General features: G+C 41.7%; 1 protein-coding gene across 2 annotated transcripts; it reads left to right on the top strand.

Moving 5' to 3' along the window:
- The first annotated feature begins 2818 nt into the window (after positions 1-2818).
- cbln18 (cerebellin 18) lies at positions 2819-21251 on the top strand. 2 transcript variants are annotated; one of them, XM_084419579.1, is made up of 5 exons: positions 2819-3029; positions 16930-17053; positions 17158-17337; positions 17435-17566; positions 20772-21251. In XM_084419579.1, the coding sequence occupies exons 2-5, from the start codon at positions 16957-16959 to the stop codon at positions 21071-21073; spliced, it is 711 nt and encodes a 236-aa protein (XP_084275705.1). In that variant the 5' UTR covers positions 2819-3029; positions 16930-16956; the 3' UTR covers positions 21074-21251. The 2 variants fall into 2 exon arrangements, with proteins under 2 accessions (XP_084275705.1, XP_084275704.1); XM_084419578.1 differs by lacking the exon at positions 2819-3029 and having other exon boundaries at positions 16556-17053.
- The last annotated feature ends 927 nt before the right edge of the window (positions 21252-22178 follow it).

The following is a 22178-nucleotide window of genomic DNA, read 5'->3' on the forward strand; positions in this document are numbered from 1 at the left end:
GTGAAACTATTGCAGGTGTTTTTCAGATTTTTTTAAAGGTTTAAAGGGGGCGCGACGGAAAAAGTTTGAGAACCACTGCTCTATAACACGGTACTGTACTTACAGCACTACAGAAACTTGTCATTGCATACTGAAAGAAACCTGGCATCCTAACCATTCACTTCATGTTTTTGCAGAATTGCTAGACGACCCTGCATCAGAGGAAGAAGACGGTTGTTCACAGCAGGGCAGGAACAACACATAGTGAATATGGTCATAGCCAATAACAGCATACATTTACAACAACTGCAACAGCATAGCATCACAACATTCAGTAACATAAATAGGGTGAGTTTATCCACAATAAGCGATCTCAGATCAGATTCGAATGAAGCAGCTCTACAGAGTACCATATGAACGAAATTCTGACAGCGTGAAACAGCTTTGCTATGAATATGTACAAGTAAGCTATATTGTACTTGATGACTGCTCTATGTGTGTTCAAACTTTACAATGTTTTGTCTTGTCTGTTTCAGAGAGTTATGGAATTAGAAGCTTCTACTGAACATCATGATTTCATCTATGTTGACGAGGTCGGATTTAACAAGACAGGGGAAGAAATCTTACACTCTTTCGTCAAAGTCTCTAGACAGCGTGTTGGAAACATCACAATGTGTGCAGCCATTAGTCACAATGGTGTCCATCATCATGCCACTCTTGGTCCTCACAGTACTGCCCACATTATCACTTTTCTTGATACCCTACACAATACCAATACCTTGGCATCTGGGACAACGTAAGTTTCCACCGGACTGCTCTGGTCCTCAGCTGGTTCAGTGACCATCTGTGACGTTTGATGCTCAACCTGCCACCATATTCTCCATTTTTAAACCCAATAGAAGTGTTCTTTTCGGCGTGGCATTGGAAGGTATACAATCGCCAACACCACCAACGCTTCTCCAAGTGATGGAGGAGGCCTGTGGTGACATGCCAGGGCTGAATACGCCACTCCAGACGCTACTTACCCCGTTGTTTAGCCAAAGAGAACATTGCTTGTGATGTTGATGAGGTTTTGTGGCCAGACCCAAACAGGAGACAGGGTGCAAACTAACTTCTTTCCCCTTTACATTACAGTAACAACCCTATTAGTTTACAGTATCTTCAAATGCATTTGTTTAGTCTGTTACTGTTGACCCTTTAGTGGTCAAATACACTGAATATACAGAGTTTTGAAAACATTTCTGTTTATAGTGAACATACTGAATACGCATACATCCTGTATGCACATGTGTGACAAACTCCTGTAACTCCACTGCACACAGAACAAGCAAAAGACACAAGATAACAGTGTTTTATATTTTTCACACCTGCATGTAGTTTGTCGTGGCTAATCATTTGATGTTTGTGTGTAGAGTTACTATTTTAGAAGAGTTAAAATAGTTTTGAATGTGTTCGCTTTTTTGCAAGAGATGTCTGATGTTTTGCATGTTGTGTGTATGTTTTGTGGTTTTGTGTGTAGAGTTTTAGAAATGGAGCCATAGTTTCAGAAATTGTGTGTAAGCAATAAAAATAAATAAAAGTAAAAATAAAACTGTAATACAACCTTATCACGGTTGTTTCCTCTTCCTGGGTCGATATTTCATTCAGTAATGTGTTGATCTAATATGCAGTGTAATGTTTGATGTTTACATTTGTGTAAGCAATTTTTATTTTATTTTTTTTCAATCAAGTTTATAACACAATATGTAAAACTATGTGAAAAAAAGTAATTAATAGGTTACTAAATCAAAAGAGTAAACACAACTACAAGCCAAGTATATACTTAGAATACTTTATTATACTTTTAAGTACATCTCAATCAAAAGATAGATACAAGTATAAGGCCAAATATACTTTTCTGTCAGTATATGTCAAGTATACACACTGCAATTTTAAGTATGTTTCTGAGAAGTACATAAAACGTAGTTTAAAAGACGTATACTAATTACAAACTTGGATAAACTTATTTTTCGTAAGGGTCAATATCTTGGCCCTGCAAGGGATTGAGACTGATTTGTTTTTTGTTGACAAAACTTGGACACTTCACCTTTGCTGTATATGCTTTGCACATGCAAAACATCTGCATTTAGCACATCATTGTCTGTGTTGATTTCATTATTTGTAAAACAATGAAGGAAACTTATCCAAGATGTGATCCGTGGGAACAGAGCAAGGCCGGTGGAATGAAAGCCTGATAAGAGACACCCGAGCGACACACCTGTCTCAAGTCCATGGAGGATCTCCGGAAGGATGGAAGGATAAAGGGACGAGTGACGACAGTGGAAGGGGAGAGAGGTTTAGGCCTGGGACATTTCATGTTTGTGTGCCTGGAAGTTTGCTAGAGACATGGCTGCAGTTTTTTGTTAGTCACATGGAAGAATTGCTTTTAGTTTTCTTTGTGGCAGACACACAAACACAACTTTCATATTACACTTCAATGGCCCTCCCTCAGCTTTAAAATAAGTGATTATTTGCCAATATATCACTTTAATCTTAAATAACAATCACAGTAAATTCGTGCTCAAATATTTGGGATAATATTAAAATACAGGCACATATGAGACAACACTGTGAACAATGATCTTAGATTCACATCTTTCTCTAGTCTACACCCTGTTCTGAGAATCGGGAAACCAAATCCTGCACCCACCTCTAGATTTGGACTTCAGATTTGGCCACATTCTTCTTTTGTCGCTAACATGACCGGTGAACAATCACACACCATGATATTATCTGTAGTCCATGAGGAGTTGAAAGAGACCAGAGTATCCTGGTAAGAAATATATTGTGGGTATCAGTTACAAAATATCGTTTTCATGTATTCATGTTCAAGTGGAACAAATGAAAGGCACTGTGGTGTCCCATATTCTTTCTTTACTTGTTTAGCCTTATCAGATGCTTCAGAGGGCGAGGAACTCAGAGCAACTCCACCCACTGCATAAATCTGCAATGAACGGTCCACTTACAACTCTGCTCTGTGACTGACTCCATTCATCTGTTTCTTCATAGCAGTAAGTATTAACATTTGTATGTTTTTTTTTTTTTTTTACATACAACTTTTGAAAAACATAGTGTTGAGGCAGTTACAGGCTCACCTGTATATAGTTAGATACATTAGTAACTAGTTACTACCTTTAGACACGTTAGTAGTAGTTTTATATAAATAATTCACCAACGCCTGGTTTATGTTTGGGTGTATTTATGCTTTTGGTTGTCATGTTTATTCTTAGCTAATAGCTGGCACTGTAGTTTTTCAATGTCGTATTTTAGCCTCTGTCTATTTGATTCCATTGATTCCTCAGGGCAAAAAGACATTATATGCTTTACACTCAGTTTGCAATTGAAAAACAAACTTTTTGCAAAACTCTAATGATGCATGAGAGACGAGATATGGCGGATTTTCCCCGGGTTTAATTAAATGACTTAAACGTCACACTCATCCGCATGCATGGGGATTGAGTGAGAAAAAGTATACTAATTGTTACGTCCCTCGTTAATTAGGTGTTATTTGTCTAGGAATATGATTAGACATAACAAACGTTTCGCATTTGTGAGTGAAGACACTAATGGGAATTGCAAAAGAAAAGGAACGGACAACAAACCAACAACTTAGTTGAAAGATTTAATTCTTCAACTGCAATAAAGTGAAGTAGTAATAAGGTAATGAAGTAATTAACATTTACAATATGTACAACATAACAAGGACAAGCAAAATCCATAAACAATCTGGTGGAGAGGAAGGAGCGAGAGAGTGGTGATTAAAGGCACAATATGCAACTTTTTTGCTTTAAAAATAGCAAAAATCACTATAGTTATGTTATATATATATTTTTTAGTTCTGTACTTACATCATCCCGACTGTTTCCAACAACTTTCAAACCAGGAGAAATTTGTCATTTAATTCGAAGACACGTCCCGTTTATTTATTTCCGTTTTGTCGCCATCAATGTCGTCATATCCGCGTTCTCCCTGGTTTCCGCTCGTGCTGCCATAGCAACCAGAGCTATGAACCAGAGCCCTCTGATAGTAACCAAGGCGACAGACGTGGACCACTATGTAGTTTGCAATGTCCATTTGCATGCTGTTGTTGTTTCGTTCAAACATTATGGACCATGGCAAGCAGACTTTGGATAAAAAAGGAGAACTAAAACGAGAATCAATATCAGCGCGGTGTTTTCAATATGCCTAGAGCTCCACGTCCGAGACTTCGACCGCTCCTACATGTACTTTATTAAACAGGTGAGCACATTTACATAAAACTAATCAATGTTATATAGTTCAACAATGATAAAATGTTAGAATATGTTATTCTAATGTTGATCTAGTTTACTGCTAGTTTCATACAGACAAACTAACACATACATTTCAACACATTTAAATGCAGTTTAGTGTGCTAGTGTAATGTTAGACCAAGTGAAGCAGCGCTGCGTTACCTCACAAGTTTAATTTGCCTAATAAACTGATCTGTGAGTAGTAATTCTGCACTTGCGTGTATTTCGGTAGAATGAAATGTCCATATTCCTTTTATATCCGCGGGACTCGCGTCGCGTGTGGAGCTGCTAGCTGTCTCTTAGCAATCCCGACCTGCTTCATATCACAGTCATGATAAAAACATTGATGTATTCACTCATCCATAAACATTATTAGATCGGTCGGATTGACGTTGACGACAAGATCCATAATTCTTAGCAAATGTTGCGTCATCAAACTACGCCTTTGTTATTGTAAAGAGGTTAGCGACCCCTAGCGGCGAAAAAATTACATACTGTACGTTTAAATCAAAAACTGAATAAAACAAGAAAACCCTCTAACTAAAGTTAAGGAACTGAACTACCAACAAAAAATTTAGAAAGAAACATCATCAGCGTACAAGACACATAACTAAACTATACTAACTAACTAAAATATATATATTTATATATTTATTAACATTTATTGCGTTAGATTAAACTGAGAAGGGTCATAGCACTTGCATATTGTTGTCCTACAGTTAGTATAACTGCTTCTATTGTTCTCATCTTAGCCAAAAACAAATCATCCACCCGCCACTCACCCGCACCAATAATTTTCTCTGGTTTAAGTATCCGCACCCATTGGTCATTATTCTTATGTGTTGTTACACGTGATTATAAATGGATGATCATCACCTTCAACAGCGGACTCGGCGACGGTTGATCCGTGCATCTCTAATGGTAACATAACACACTGATGAATGAGCGCTGCTTTTAAATGAACATTTCTTTAAAACAAAATTTATTTGACAGAATTAAATTTTCTTAATGGCATAAACAGGCTTTATTCCCTTGAAACTTAAACTGGAATGAAACATGCTCATATTTTAGAGAATGTAGTTAATATTTTCGTTAATAATGATTTACCATATCCACCCGCGGCCACAGAGCGTGCATACTCTTTCTCAACCCAGAGTCTATCTCGACTGTCGCCACTGAATTTAGAGCCATTCATAAACTGCACGGCGACAGGAGATTGGTGGCGCAATTCCAGACGTCAGCATCCTACGTCAGCAGATTGACAGGCGCTCCAATCGAGTTTCACACCTGAAACCGACAAAGTACACAGACACACATGCATATGCAGCAACATACACAAGAAACAAAATGACGTAGCATGGCATACGTAACACTCGCCCCCTTAAAACTTAACCTGAAGCAGTGTTAAAGCTCTAGATAAGGTGTCAGCAATTATATTTTCCGAACCCTATTTATGCTTTATGATTAAGTTATAATTTTGCACAATCAGTAACCAATGCATCAGACGGTGATAGTGATTGTCCATGTGCATCCATGTGCGTCCATGTGCAACTGGATTTTGGACTTCTTGACCAACAGACCCCAGAATGTTCGATCAGGCTCCAACTGCTCCACATCCATCACACTCAACACTGGTGTACCACAGGGCTGTGTGCTAAGCCCGTTCCTCTACTCCCTCTTCACCTCCGACTGCAAGCCTGTGTACGGATCTAATTCCATCGTCAAGTTTGCGGACGACACTACGGTGATTGGTCTCATCAGCAACAACGATGAGACTGCCTATAGGGAGGAGATCAAGCACCTGGCCACATGGTGCACCGAAAATAACCAGCTCCTCAACACCACCAAAACGAAGGAGCTCATCGTGGACTTCAGGAAAGTGTCAAGAGGCACACACGACACCATCCACATCAATGGAATGGCTGTTGAGCGTGTCTCCAGTTTCAAGTTCCTGGGGACCCACATCTCGGCGGACATGACCTGGACAACCAACACCTCCAGCCTGGTCAAGAAGGCTCACCAGCGCCTCTTCTTCCTGAGGACACTGAGGAAGAATCAGCTTTCCTCCACTATCCTGGTGAACTTCTATCGCTGTGCAATAGAAAGCATCCTGACCAACTGTGCTACAGTGTGGTATGGGAGCTGTTCTGTTGCAGAGCGCAAGGCACTGCAGCGGGTGGTGAAAACCGCCCAGCGCATCACTGGGACTCCACTACCTGCCATCGAGCACATCCAGAGGAAACGCTGTCTGCATCGAGCTCGCAGCATCCTTAAGGACTCCTCTCACCCAGCCCACAGACTGTTTTCTCTCCTGCCTTCCGGCAGGCGTTTCAGGTGCCTCCGGACCAGGACCAGCAGACTAAAGAACAGTTTTTTCCCCAGAGCTGTCTCTTTATTAAACTCTAACCCTCATTGATCCCACTCCCCTTATATACTGATTGACTCTCCTCTCCCTCCTCACACCTGCCTCCATTTTGTTATTTGCAAAACTATAATGTTCATTTGCACTACTGACTGTTATTACAGTAACAACTGTTTACATATGCATCTTGCACTACTACCTTGACTGGAATATGCTCATTTGCACTGCCGACTGTTTATTTACAGTACCGACTGTTATATATACATTGCAATATCGTACCTTAACTGTAATATGCAATTACTTTCCACTGCACTCACTCGGATAGCTTCTGTCCAAACTTTATTTGCACTACTTTAAATCCATTGTTATACTGCTCATTAGCCTAACTTATACATATATCTATTTGTAAAATTCTGTTTATAGTAATATCCATCTGTATATTATGCTCACATTCTGTTTATAGTAACAGCCATCTGTATATATATTCATAGTACATATCTATCTGTAAAATTATGTTTATAGTAACAGCCATCTGTATATTATATTCAGTACATATCTATCTGTAAACATTCTGTTTATAGTAATAGCCATCTGTATATTATTATATTCAGTACATATCTAGCTGTAAATTCTGTTCACAGTAATAGTTATCTGTATATTATATTCATAGGACAATCTATCTGTAAATTTTTGTTTATAATAGTATTCAACTCTATATTTATTCAGTACATATCCATGTTCTGCACTTATGAACCACTGTATATCCTGCACTTGCTGCTATTGCACTTCTGGTTAGACCTAAACTGCATTTCGTTGCCTTGTACCTGTACTTGTGTAATGACAATAAAGTTGAATCTAATCTAATCTAATCTAAATTGTACATTCTAGACAAGAACACCAACGGATTGTGATCAGTGTACACCAGCGGTGCCCAACCCTGCTCCTGCCGATCAACTGTCCTGCACAGTTTATCTCCAACCCTAATCAAACACCCCTGAAGCAACCAATTAAGGTCTTCAGGATCGCTTGAAAATTAAAGGCAGGTGTGTTTGATTAGGGTTGTAGATGAACTGTGCAGGACAGTCGATCGGCAGGAGCAGGGTTGGGCAACCCTTGGTGTACACGGTAACAGGCAGAACGGATGAACCCACATAAACCTCAAAGAATTGTAAAGCCAGAATCAGACCCAAAGCTTCCTTCTCGATGGTGGAATAATTTCACTGATGTCGATTGAATTTTCGAGAAAAGTAACAAATGGGATGCTCAAAACCAACATCATCTTCTTGAATGAGAACAGCTCCCATGCCTAAAGCACTAGCGTCCACTTCCAATTCAAAAGAACGTGTGAAATCTGGAGCAGCAAGAACAGGTGCACTAGTCAGCAACAAAAGCATGATGACATGCATCGGTCCAAACAAAAGCATTCGCTGGGCTTAACAAACTGGTCAAAGGATGTAGTACAGTAGAGACATTTCTGTAGTAACCAGCCATACCTAAAAACCGACGTAGGAATAGGAAAGTCAGCAATGGCAGAGACTTTGGCACTAACAGGACGGACTTGACCTGGACCTTCTTCTTTGCCCAAATAGGTAATAGTTGCTTTACCGAATTCACACTTGGCCAAATTAACTGTGAGTGAAGCGTCAGCTAATCTTTCAAAAACTGTCCGAAGAACAGTCAAATGCTAAAACCAATCAGAAGAATAAATCACTAGATCATCGAGGTTTGCATTACAATTTTGAACTATGTTTGCAAGGCGCTGAAAAGTTGTCGGGGCATTTCGCAACCCGAATGCCATAACTCGGTACTGTAGAAAGTTATCCGGAGTAACGAAAGCTGAAATTTCCGCAGCTCGAGCGGTCAATGGCACTTGCCAATACCCTTTCAGCAAATCTAATTTCATCACAAACTTAGCAGAACCCAAGTTATCGATGCAGTCTTACATCCTAGGAAGAGGATAGCTATCTGGTACAGTCACAGAATTTACTTTTCGGTAATCTGTGCAAAACTGGAATGTACCGTCAGACTTTGAAACAAGAAGACAAGGAGAAGTTCAGCTAGGTTATTCTTCAACAAAAAATCAACCTCAGTCTTCATCACAGAACGGTTAAAACTATTCACTCGGTATGCGTGTTGCTTAATGGAAGAATTACACGTCACTTGGATATCATGCTGTCATACATGCGTTTGAGTTGGCACATCACTAAACAGCAAGGGAAATTCTTGAATTAGTTTCATAACATCCTGTTTCTGTGACTCAAGCACATTCTCAAGGTTTTCGGGCAAGTTTTTTAAAATGTCTGAATTCGAAAGTCTACCACACATTGACAAATCATTCCGAAGTGTTACACCATCATCAGTATAACACTCACCAGGAGATGGCAGCAACACCTCACTATTCACTGCAGTAGAGTCAGACACCGCAACGGTAACTGCAGCTAAAACCTCAGTAGGAACAGTACCGGCTTTTTCTTTTCATCCGTAAATTTCTCAGATGATTTTCGAGAACAATATGTTTTCAACATGTTAATGTGACAAGTTTGAAACTTTCGTTTGCGATCAGGCATGTGTATCACAAAGTCAGTATCACTCAGTCTTTTTGATACCTTGTACGGACCAGAGAAACGAGCGGTCAGGGCCGAACCTGGTACTGGTAACAGTACCAAAACTTCATCGGCAGGTTAAATTTCACGCACAACATATCAATCAACATTTATACAACTTATCATACCGTTTTTCATGCCCTCCTGAGCAATTGACAACGATTTTCGTGCAAATGAACATGTATTATGTAGTCGTTCTTGAAACCGACTACCATAATCCAGCACATTTTGTTCAGATGACTTTTTGTCATTCAACATCCCCTCTTCAGCGGACCTCGTACGGTGTCACCAAATACTAAGTCTGCATGACTAAATACCAGAGATTCTTGAGTCGCTTCACAAACTGTAAACAATACTAATGGTACCCCCTCATCCCATTCTTTACCAAAACTTAGACAGTACTTTCTCAACATTGACTTTAACGTCTGATGAAAACGTTCAGTAGCACCCTGGCTTTTAGGATGATATGCGCTCAAAATGCGATGTGTGAATGTTTTCAACACTTGAAAATTTGTCCCCTGATTTTTGCCAATCTGAAAGTAGAGAAAAACTTAAGCAAGGCTTTAATAATAACAGGTGCAGTTATTTTTCTCAATGGAGCAGCTTCCAGAAAACGTGTTGCAGAACACATAATGGTTAACAACATTTGATTACCTGCCTTTGATCTCAGCAAGGGACCAACACGATCCAAAATTACATGTTCAAACGGTTCACAAATGACAGGAATCGGAATTGATGGAGCTGGTGGAATCTTTTGATTGGGCTTGCCCATCACCTGACATTTGTGCGGCAATACTGAGACACATCTCTCTTCAAGCCAGGCCAGAATAAATTTTTGAGAATGCGGTTGTACGTGTTTGTCACCCCCAAGTGACCTGCTAACTCATGATCATGTGCCAAACTCAACACTTGTTTTCGATAGGCAGTAGGCAAGACAATCTGGCAAACGACATCCCACTAATTTTCCACAGCTGTGTTAGGACACCATTTCCTTAACAGCAGTCTATTTTCGATCACATATTCAGCCACATTAACTTTATCAGATTTTGAACGTTCCGCAGCGGAAAAACATTTAGTTAGCGACACATCTTCTCTTTGTGCAATCTTAGTCCGTTCATGAGACATCGGTTCAGCTAACAATTCAAACTCCACCACACCATGAACAGAGTGACTGTCATCTCCAACATCTTCAGCATCCTTTTTATCTGAGCCAACCTTTTCTTCAATGAACACGGGTGACATAAAAGAGTCAGACAGCACATCTCCAATTCGGCATTTTTGAGCAGGCATAACTACGCTTGCAGCAAATACATCTGGAAAATTGTCAGATATGTCATCAGCGTGAATAAAACAGTCAGGTTTATCAATGACTTCGAGCACAGGTGACACTTTACATCCCGCCAAATCGTTTCTGAGAATGAATGAAACACCTTTCACAGGAAAGGAAGAACGTATCCCAACCTTAACGAAACCCGAAATTAGGTCACATTGTAAGTGTATCCGGTGCAATGGCACCTTTACAACGCCCATCTCAATCCCTTGAACTAATACACTTGACCCACAAAAAGTCTGCTCTGTGCATCAGACATTACAAAGGACTGGATCGATCCCGTATCCCTTAGAATTTGTAACTCTTTTTGCTCTTCAGGTTTACCATTGACGGAGATTAACTCCTGCAACAAGAATGGTTTAAACCCTGCATCAATCTCATCTTTCTCTAAAACAGCTGCAGACACAGTCTTCACACAATTAACAGGTTTTAACTGTCCTTGCTGATTCTTACGTTTTAACACTTAAACAATCAGAAATAAGGTGTCCCATCTTGTGGCAATAAAAACATGTGTAAAAACATGTGTTTCTTTATTCTGTAGTGAACTAATTTTAGTACGGGTGATTTTTGAGTTGAAGACGAACTCAATATTTTCTCTGATCGGGCTAAAACAAACACTCTTGTGCATTAACGTGTACTCATCCGCAAGAAACTCTTCAACTCTGGTCACAAATAGAAAGGGAAATAAAAGAAAGAGTACAAAAGTCGGTAGAGGAAAAGTCTTTTGTTTTCGGAAATGTTATTGTGTTTTCTAACTAGTTCATTTTTAAAGTGTAACATTGACACTTCTGCCATGTAATGTCTCTTCCAGCTGCTGTAGGATTTATTGTGTTGCTGCTCATTATTATTAGCTCTACCTGTGTTTTGGCCAGTTTAAGCATGCCTCCTTCATTCAGTTGTGCCTACTATGCATGTATTAAACTTCGGGTTAGAGGTCACTCTTCCGCTAGGACTAAACGGCATTTACCAGAAGCCAGTGATTATAGTTTATAAAGTTATAAATATGGATATGTTTCTTACAAAAGCACATCGCTTCGCTTCAAAAGGCCTTTATCACCCCCCTGGAGCCATATGGACAGAGGCGCCTTGACGTTGTGCGTCAAGTTCAAGGGTTACTCTTTTGGCGTAAATCGATGCGTACGGCCGTCTGATGGAAGCTAGTTATTTTAGTCGATAAAGTTTTAAATATGGATATTTTTCTTACATGAACGCATCACTTCACTTCAGAAGACCTTTATTAACCCCCGGAGACGTGTGGAGCACTTTAATCATGAATAGATGCGCCTTGATGAACTTTCAAAAACATACAGCCATTTACTCCCGTAATCAACTTTGGAAGAGCCAGGATATTTTTTATTCAAATATTTTTTTATTGGGTTTTGAATTGTAAACACTTATAAAACAATTAACAAGTCCCCATACAGCAACCCCAACATACACAATAATAAATGACAATAACCACACAAAAAAAAGAAAAAAGATAAATAGACTAACTGACATGTTACAGAGTTACAGAGCCTGTGAATCAATTATGTCCCAGTGTTTTCAGTAAGTTAAAATAATCCAGAAATGGCTGCCAGACCGTATAAAATCTCTGGGTTGAACCCCTGATCGTGTGTTTCAACTTCTCAAGTGTGCCATTACATCCTCAACCCAGCGCCTGTGTGTGGGAGGCATATCTGACTTCCAATTGCGCAAAATAAGACGTCTGGCCAATAGAGATGAAAACACAATGGCGTCTGATTGTGCACCAGATATCGCCATCCCAGCAGGGGTCACACCAAATATTGCGATTTCAGGAGCAAGGCTTATCTCTGTGTCACAAATGTAAGAAAAAGTGTCAAAAATTAAAGACCAAAACTGTATTAACTTTGGCCAAGCCCAGAACATACGATAGAGGGTAGCCGGAGCCTGACGGCATCGGGAGCAAGTCGGGTCGACATCTGGATATATCCTGGCAAGCTTACTCCTAGATAGATGAAGCCTGTGGAGAACCTTAAACTGAAGCAAACCATGTCTGATACAAATCGAAGTTGAATGTATTCTCTTAATTGCGCTTTGCCAGGAGTCGTCCGACAGTCTAAATCCTGGTTCCTCCTCCCATCCTGCCCTAATATGACTAAGTGACGGCGAGGCGATCATCTGAATATCCTCATATAATCTGCTCACTCCTCCTCTTTGATTTAGATCCCCCTCCAACCACTCCTCTATCCAGTTATTTGACGAGAGTAACGGAAAGGAAGGGAAATGTTTCCGGACAAAGACATGCACCTGCTGATACCTGAAATAATGCGAACTGGGGATATTACATTTACCAGCTGCTCAAATGACATGAACACACCATCCTTAAAAAGATCCTTCACCCGGTTCAGACCATTCCTGAACCATGACTTAAGTGCTGTATCCATGAGTGAGGGTGGAAAGAGTGCGTTGGCCGAGATTGGGAGAGAGGACATAGCCTATCTATGTTTGAAGTGTGTCCTGAATTGGGACCATATTCGAAGTGAGCCATTCACAATAAGGTTAATTGTAAGGCGCTGCTTACTGAGTGGCAATGGCGCACATACTAAAGAAGGTAGGGACACCGGATGAGCGGAATGTTGTTCCATTTCAACCCATACAGGTCCACCCCCCTCGTAAGACGCAGAGACCCAGTATATTCATTTATGAATATTAGCTGCCCAGTAATATTGTAAAAAATGTGGTAAGCCTCCCGCCTCTTTCTGTTTCTCCAGATGTGACCTCCTTATTCGTGGGATGGTCTTGTTCCAAATAAAGGTAGATATAGCTCTTTGAAAAAAGACTTTGGGATAAAAACAGGTATTGTATGAAACAAAAATAAGAACCTGGGCATAATTATCATCTTGACAGAATTAACCCTGCCAGCAAGCGATATAGGCAGCGCTGACCAACGGGAAAGGTCCTGTTTGGCCCTTTCCAGGGCTGGTTTAAAGTTATGCTTGAATAAATCCCTGTATTTGCTGGTTACTGAAACGCCAAGATAGGTAAAAGTGTCGCGAGTTTCTTTTAGTTGATATGCCTCAAAAGACATCTGTCGAGCCTGGTCGTTAATAGGGAAGAGCAAACTCTTAGTAAGGTTGATTTTGTAGCCTGAAATCTCTCCAAAGTTAGAGATCATTTCTAATGCCTTAGGAATAGAGGTGCAGGGATCGGACAGGTACAGTATCAGGTCGTCCGCATATAGAGGCCCCCCCCCCCCCCCCCGACAACACCCGTGAGCTCCTCGGCACTCCTAAGTGCAACCGCTAGTGGTTCAATGGCGAGGTCAAACAGAAGTGGGCTCAATGGACAGCCCTGTCTTGTCCCCCTACCTATAGGAAAATAGTTGGAGATTATTTTATTAGTACGGACGGAGGCCTGCGGGCTAGCATACAGGATCCTTATCCACGAACAAAAAGCCGGTCCAAAGCCAAACCTCCCCAGAGTTGCAAAAAGATACTCATACTCAATCCGGTCAAATGCTTTGTGAGCGTCGAGGGAGAGCAACACCTCTGCTGTAGGTGGAGTTTCCGGGGAGTAAAGAATATTAAAAAGCCTTCGTATATTGCCAAAAAGCTGCCGCCCAGCAATAAAACCAGTCTGATCTGGATGTATCACTGTATGCATAACAGACTGAGCCAGGACATTTTTTAATATAACTATTATTGTATACGTCTGAAAGAAGAATGTCATGTACACCTATGAGTAAATCATGGGCTAACTTTCATTTTTGGGTGAACTATCCCTTTAAGATAACCAAAGGCCCCGTACAGCATTACGCTAGGCCACGCTAGCCCAGAAAAACACATTTAGCTCCCTGCCAATTATTTATGTCCAAATTTATCTTGTCAATAACATTTAACATTTACAACACAGTATGTATGCTGCGTAAAAATATGGGTCAAATAAAGGCCTAGGTGAATATTCTTTCTGGCGTTTGTGGAACAGCCGAATTATAGTGGTTACATAAATAAAACAGCGATGTGCTTAAAAACGCTACATCACAGTTTCTCAAACACTTTTTGGTGTTTTTTGCAACGACACAGTTTTGATAAGTCACAATACAAAAGATGAAGCGCTGTGCGCATGATATTTAAAACTTGAAGGAAAATAGAAGGAAAATAGCAGACTAAAGCCTGTTTTATGCTTCTGCGTCGAATCGACGGCGTACCCCCGCAGACCCCTCTGCGTCGCCGCGAACCCCTCTCCAACCCCTCCGCCGTAGCTCGACGTGCACCTCCAAAAAATTGTAACTACGCGTCGAGGCGACGCAGACCGCAAGGGCTGTGATTGGTGTATGAGAGCAGAGAGCAAGACTGAACATTTGCATCCTCGTGATTCAGTGCACTTTTGTAACTATTTGTAAATAGTTAATTTTCTTAGATAATGTTTTATATTACGGTTAACTTATGTGTTTCTTGTTTCTTTTATATTGTGTTTCTTGTACCGATTACTCTCTATTTTTTTTATTGTACTTAAACCTTTGCCCTTTGTTCTTGCCGTGCTTTTTTACTCATTGCACATTAATAGATCAACGGTTGTTTTGAAAAAAAGTTTATTTACATTTGTTGTTCAACGTCGATTAGCTCCAGCTGCAACAACCATAGACGGGCAACAACACTCTCTCTCTTTCGCTCGCCATTGTCGGAAATGAAAAAGCGGAACCGGCGCAAGGAACCAAAACAAACTAGCAAAGAGATTCGCGAACCACACACCCCCCTAGCGTTCTGGCGGTGAAATGCACCGCGATGCAATGCAACCCGACGCAGAACCATAAAACGGCCACGACGCCGTAGGAGTGACGACGTAGCTACGCCGTGGAGTTGACGCAGAAGCATAATGAGGCCTTAAGACTATTCTCCGCTCTTCAAATACAAAAAAAATTTAGCTTTAGTGGACATAGTGTTTCTTGAGTAAAGAAAACGTTGTGCTCACGCAAACATCAGTTCTTTATGTACCCTTGCATTGCAAACGAGCAGAGATTGCTCCAAACTGTGCTGGCTTATTCTTAATGGAGGTTATGAGGTTTGACTGACAGTTTGAGGAGCTGATGGTTTACCTAATAAGTTCCTTATTAGGTAATCAATAATTACTTAATGAGATTAGCCTCATTAATAACCATTAACTAACTGACAAATTATAAAGAACATTATCGAGACGTAATCAGTCATCATTTTTACTCTGAATATAGTCATAAAATGCATCACTAATTACTTGAGTGTTACATAGTCACTATGCAGGAACTATAGTGATCTGGACCATTATTGTAAAGGGAAAAAGATGTTTTGTTGTTGACTTGGTAACACTCGAGTAATTAGTGATGCATTTTATGACCATGTTGAGAGTAAAAAAAGACAATTGCTTACATCTCAGACACATTAATTAGTAATTCTTTATAATTTGTAAAGTCTATTAGTTCTTAATGATGCCAATCTCATTCAGTAATTATTGATTACCTAATAAGGAACTATCTTAGTCCTAAATTCGATATTACTTACTGATTAGTTAAGCTTGTGTCTATATTAGTTAGTAGTAGCTCCACTTGTCCAGTCCGGCTCCGTTCACACAGCATTGCCGTAAATGCAGTTGAGAGTCCTGGAAATGTACGGGTGTCACTGCCGCAAGCTCCAATGTATACAAATAATTATTTAAAAATATAATTTTCGTACAGCCAGTAGGCCCCTCCCCTGTTAATGCGCCCTTGTGTATGGATTACTTTTATGATGGATGGATGCGCTTTTTGTGGCTTCTCAGGTACCATTCACTCCCATTATAGAGCTTGGAAGAGCCAGGGTATTTTTAAATGTAACTCCGATTGTGTTCGTCTGAAAGAAGAAAGTCATTTACACCTAGGATGGCTTGAGGGTGAGAAAATCATGGGATAATTTTCACTTTTGGGTGAACCTGACCATTTAAAGAGACTTCAAATCTGTACAACTCTGGCAGCAAATCAATGATATCGAAGGGATAATGTGATTGGTCATGTGATTGGTCATGTGATTCAGGTTGACTGTAAGCAGTCTCCAAAGGTAGACGGAACACAGCCAAAATGTGTACTAGTGGTGTGTCTCCAGGAACAGTGTTGGGGAACACTCTAGTAGAGACCTGGGGCATAATATCTCTTCTTTATTTTTATGTTTCTTTGTTTTGTTCTGTTTTAAATGATGAAGGTTTTCGTTCACATTTCAAGGGTTTAAATTAGATTTGAATCCCATATTTTTTTATTTTTCAGCTCTACTGTGTGTGTGTGTGTGTGTGTGTGTGTGTGTGTGTGTATGCATGTATGTAATACATATAATATATTTTTTTATTTTTTTAAATATGTAAACCAGTTTTATTTTAAAGGACAGTTGGATTCTGGGGATTCTGAGGATGAAGACACTCGCTGGTCCATGTATTTTGATGATTCTCTGTCTCTGCTCAAGGTCAGAGGCTGCCACGGCCTTTGACCTCCTGCGTGAAACTGCTGGTGAATAATTTGACCATGTATTATTCTCAGGTTCATATAATTACAGGTTTTGCAGGGCTTTGTTTCACTTCTACTTACTTTTGTTACTTTTCCCTTCCATTCAGTGAGTTGGACAGGGACTCTGCCCTGTGGTGGATGGGACTGTGAATGTGCTTTCAGGAGACAGCAGGGTTGCTGTTGTGTTGCGAATCCACTGTTTGAGCTGGAGGAGGCCACCTTCATGCGTTTGGTTGGCTTATGGGAAGGATTGTCTCACCTGAACAGCCAAATAGAGGAAGTCACAGGTAGTCGTCACAATTGTCACCTCACATTTACTTATCTGAGATAGAAAATTATGCAAATGTTTGCAGAATTTTCTTTGCTTTCTGTCCCATCCCCAAGCTGGATCTAAGATAGCCTTCACTGCTGCAATGCTACCAATGAGTGGATGTCTTGGGCCTTTCACCAGCAACATGTCCATCCCTTACCAGTCTGTCTCACTCAATCAGGGAAATGGGTACAATTCTGCATTGGGTAAGCAGGCCGAAATACACCGTGCAACATTACAACTTTACATATTAGGGCTGTGTCATAAACCTAATGTCAAAAAACTATTGGAGGAGTCAAAGGCAGTTCTGAATGTTTATTGAATCAAATTTTAATTAAACAAGGCAGTCCAACAGGTCAAAAGCCGATGAGGCGGTCTCTGAACCGGTGAAGGGGTGAGATTAGACAAGTAGTGTGAATCGAGAGAAGAATGAAATGCTACAGGTACAGGATAACTGGGATAACTGAGAGCCGGGACATGACACAATACCACTTGACTTGAACTCGGCTAGAGAGAGGAAATAAGGAGAATATAATGCCACGGTCACACTAGACTTTAAGCACATAAAATGTCTACAGACACTATACTGCAGCGCTCATAACTTTATTCTTCTTCTTTAAATAATTCAACACATAATACATCCAGAATGGAGATATACTGTATTCAGTCTACTTCACTTTTTTTTCTAAGATCAAAGAAAACAGCCCTTTCACGACCACCCTTATTCATCATTGATTTTAATCTTACCCAGTTTAATTAATTAAATAATTTAATTCAATTTAATTAATTAATTAAAGCAGACAATTCGAAGTTGAAGTACATGACTTCAACCCATTGTGGTAATTAACACATTCATTTACACTATTAGTTACTAAAATATGTTATTAAGGAATGAATACATTATGACACATTTAATTAATAACAATTCATATATTACTTAATCTATTAACCATTTAGAATCTTTATTAGTTGCTGATGCAGTAATCATTAATTAATGGTTTAGTTCTTCATGAGTCATACATTAACACATACATTAGTTAAGCTTATTAGTGCACCCGTATTGTAAAGTGTTACCAAAACATCAAATAAAATAGTCCAGGCCTGGTCCTCTCTCATCCTTCACTGCCGTCGCTCCTCCTTTTCTGCTTCCGCTCCTCCGTGAGAGATATGTCGCTCATTAGTAATCACGCCACCGGCCTCGTGCCGTTCTCCCACGGCCCTCACCATCGTCCTGCTCACCACTGTCCAGCTCACCACTGTCCTGCTCACCGCTGTCCTGCTCACCGCTGTCCTGCTCACCGCTGTCCTGCTCACCGCTGTCCTGCTCACCGCTGTCCTGCTCACAGCGCACCGCTGTCCTGCTCACCGCTGTCCAGCTCACCGCTGTCCTGCTCACCGCTGTCCTGCTCACCGCTGTCCTGCTCACAGCGCACCGCTGTCCTGCTCACCGCTGTCCTGCTCACCGCTGTCCTGCTCACCGCTGTCCAGCTCACCGCTGTCCAGCTCACCGCTGTCCTGCTCACCGCTGTCCAGCTCACCGCTGTCCTGCTCACCACTGTCCAGCTCACCACTGTCCTGCTCACCACTGTCCAGCTCACCACTGTCCTGCTCACCACTGTCCTGCTCACCACTGTCCTGCTCACCACTGTCCTGCTCACCGCTGTCCTGCTCACCGCTGTCCAGCTCACCGCTGTCCTGCTCACCGCTGTCCTGCTCACCGCTGTCCTGCTCACCGCTGTCCAGCTCACCGCTGTCCTGCTCACCGCTGTCCTGCTCACCGCTGTCCAGCTCACCGCTGTCCAGCTCACCGCTGTCCTGCTCACCGCTGTCCTGCTCACCGCTGTCCTGCTCACCACTGTCCTGCTCACCACTGTCCTGCTCACCACTGTCCTGCTCACCGCTGTCCAGCTCACCGCTGTCCTGCTCACCGCTGTCCTGCTCACCACTGTCCTGCTCACCACTGTCCTGCTCACCACTGTCCAGCTCACCGCTGTCCAGCTCACCACTGTCCTGCTCACCGCTGTCCTGCTCACCACTGTCCTGCTCACCGCTGTCCTGCTCACCGCTGTCCTGCTCACCACTGTCCTGCTCACCGCTGTCCAGCTCACCGCTGTCCTGCTCACCACTGTCCTGCTCACCACTGTCCTGCTCACCACTGTCCTGCTCACCACTGTCCTGCTCACCGCTGTCCAGCTCACCGCTGTCCTGCTCACCGCTGTCCAGCTCACCACTGTCCTGCTCACCACTGTCCTGCTCACCGCTGTCCAGCTCACCGCTGTCCTGCTCACCGCTGTCCAGCTCACCGCTGTCCTGCTCACCGCTGTCCAGCTCACCGCTGTCCTGCTCACCGCTGTCCAGCTCACCACTGTCCTGCTCACCACTGTCCAGCTCACCGCTGTCCTGCTCACCACTGTCCTGCTCACCGCTGTCCTGCTCACCGCTGTCCTGCTCACCGCTGTCCTGCTCACCACTGTCCTGCTCACCACTGTCCTGCTCACCGCTGTCCAGCTCACCGCTGTCCTGCTCACCGCTGTCCAGCTCACCGCTGTCCTGCTCACCGCTGTCCTGCTCACCGCTGTCCTGCTCACCGCTGTCCTGCTCACCGCTGTCCTGCTCACCACTGTCCTGCTCACCACTGTCCTGCTCACCACTGTCCTGCTCACCACTGTCCTGCTCACCACTGTCCAGCTCACCACTGTCCTGCTCACCACTGTCCTGCTCACCACTGTCCTGCTCACCACTGTCCTGCTCACCGCTACGCCGTTTCCGCGTTGTAGTGTGGACTGTCAAAATGGAGATATTTCAAAACGATGACGTAAGTTCGGTCATGCAACGCATATTGTACCAATAAATATTCATGTTTATACCGATATTGTGCCTGTTGTGTGCTATTCACTTTCACACTGTTGTCACGAAATTTCACAAAATGATCCTGTCATTAGAATCGCGTGATAACTTTATAATTTATTTTTCCATCTGTTTCATCTCAGTGAGCTTTTGTGAGGTTTTACGCATGCGCAGTAAAGGTGAATTTAGCATTTTCCAGAAGTTTCTCATCCACACTGAAATGTCGGAAAACGGCTGAAAACGCCAGTGTGGACGGAGAGCCACATGTGTCCAGATTCATGTAGATGTAGCCTTGGATTCAGATATAACAAAGGCCACTGGGCCAAAACCAAATGCTAGTATTCAAATTAGTAGATTTCATTGAGCTGTGGCATGAAGTGTTCCCAGTATAATTACATGTGCAAATGATTAACCCAACATTTCATTTAAATTATGCTTAGTATAGGTCAAACTAAACTCCTGTTATGTATCTTGTTCAATTCATCCTTATAGAAACAGCTTCTCAACATAAGTCTGAGTAAGCCAACAATACAAAGTATTCAAGCTGAACCTGATTCTTCACAGGTACATTCACAGCCCCCCACGCTGGTCTCTTCTTCTTCTCCTTCACGGCTTATTCCAAAGCTGGCGATGCAGGAGAGCGGCTCTACCAAAAGCTGCAGTTGATGAAGAACGGTCAGCTGATTGCCTCCTCCTGGGAGGATAACCGTGAGGATTCAGAGGATAGTAGTACTCAGACTGTTCTTCTCCAGCTTAGACGTGGCTGTCAAGTCTATGTTGAGTTGCTCTCGGGCAGACAGCTTTGTGGAGACACCCAGGGCCATAACACTTTCAGTGGATACCTGATCTATCCATTCTCTGAGTAATGAGAAAAGACCTGTAAACGCATACACAACAATCTTCATTGTAATGCCTTCCATCGAGATTAAAACTATTTTAAAAAAGATGTTAATCTGGAATTCTTTATGTGAAATTGTCATAGAAGTTACAAAATCAGCATGTACAACAGAGTATATGGCTTCATGAATAAAGGTTAGCTTTCTGTGGCACTTATAACTTCCAGGTTGTTGACATTTCATAATATATCCTTTTATTGATTTGCTTTCATCTTCATATGTGTATGTATAAAGTGCCTGGAGCCAAAGGAGAGAACATCATCAGATGTTTAACAGACGGGCATCAGCTGCATTAACCATATACGGATAACACATTTTCTCTGTTATTAGAAGTGTTCTATATTATTTTAGAATATAATAAAGGAATGGATCATAATCTTCTTTTGCACTGGCTATTATTAGAGTGTGGATAGTCTAGAAATAATAGGAAACTGCAAGGAGACAGAGGGGCACTAGGACATGACCCAGGTCAGACGCAAATCCTGCTCCCAAAGAGAGGCCATTCGCACTCCAGATGAAAACTGCTGCAAATGAAACTGAAAGATCACAACCTGAAGTTTAAAACACAGGTGTCTTCATTCAAAGTAGTCATACTACTTTATTTAGAAAATAGCTGATGATAAATTAAATGAAGCTCATATCTTGCTTTCATTGAAGTGAACTCAGTTAAATTTGCATATAGTGCAGGAATTGAAGATTAGATTTATATTCATTTTGCAGAGACATGGTTATGTTGCCAAGAGTAAATGGAACAGTTTTAACAAAATGGATGGCTATCCGATCAACGAATGACCAGGTGTAAATAGGCCCATTGGAAATCTGTTCTACACAGTCTAAATTAAACCTCAAATGCCAACCTCTTGCCACATAGATCAAGCAATTCAGTTTGTGTCCCCTGGTCGCGGAGCAAGGTTATCCAAAGTCGACATCACTTCAGCCTTCAAAGTCCTATTAAACCTGATTTCTGGCATCACTTGTGTGTCCGTTCGCCATCCGTTTGACCATCAGGTGTGAAAGCAGTCAAACTATCCACTATTGACACACTATCCAAAGCCCTGTGCTGGATCCTCACTAA

The sequence above is a fragment of the Rutilus rutilus genome, assembly GCF_951802725.1.
Source record: "Rutilus rutilus genome assembly, chromosome: 9".
Classification (NCBI taxonomy): domain Eukaryota; kingdom Metazoa; phylum Chordata; class Actinopteri; order Cypriniformes; family Leuciscidae; genus Rutilus; species Rutilus rutilus.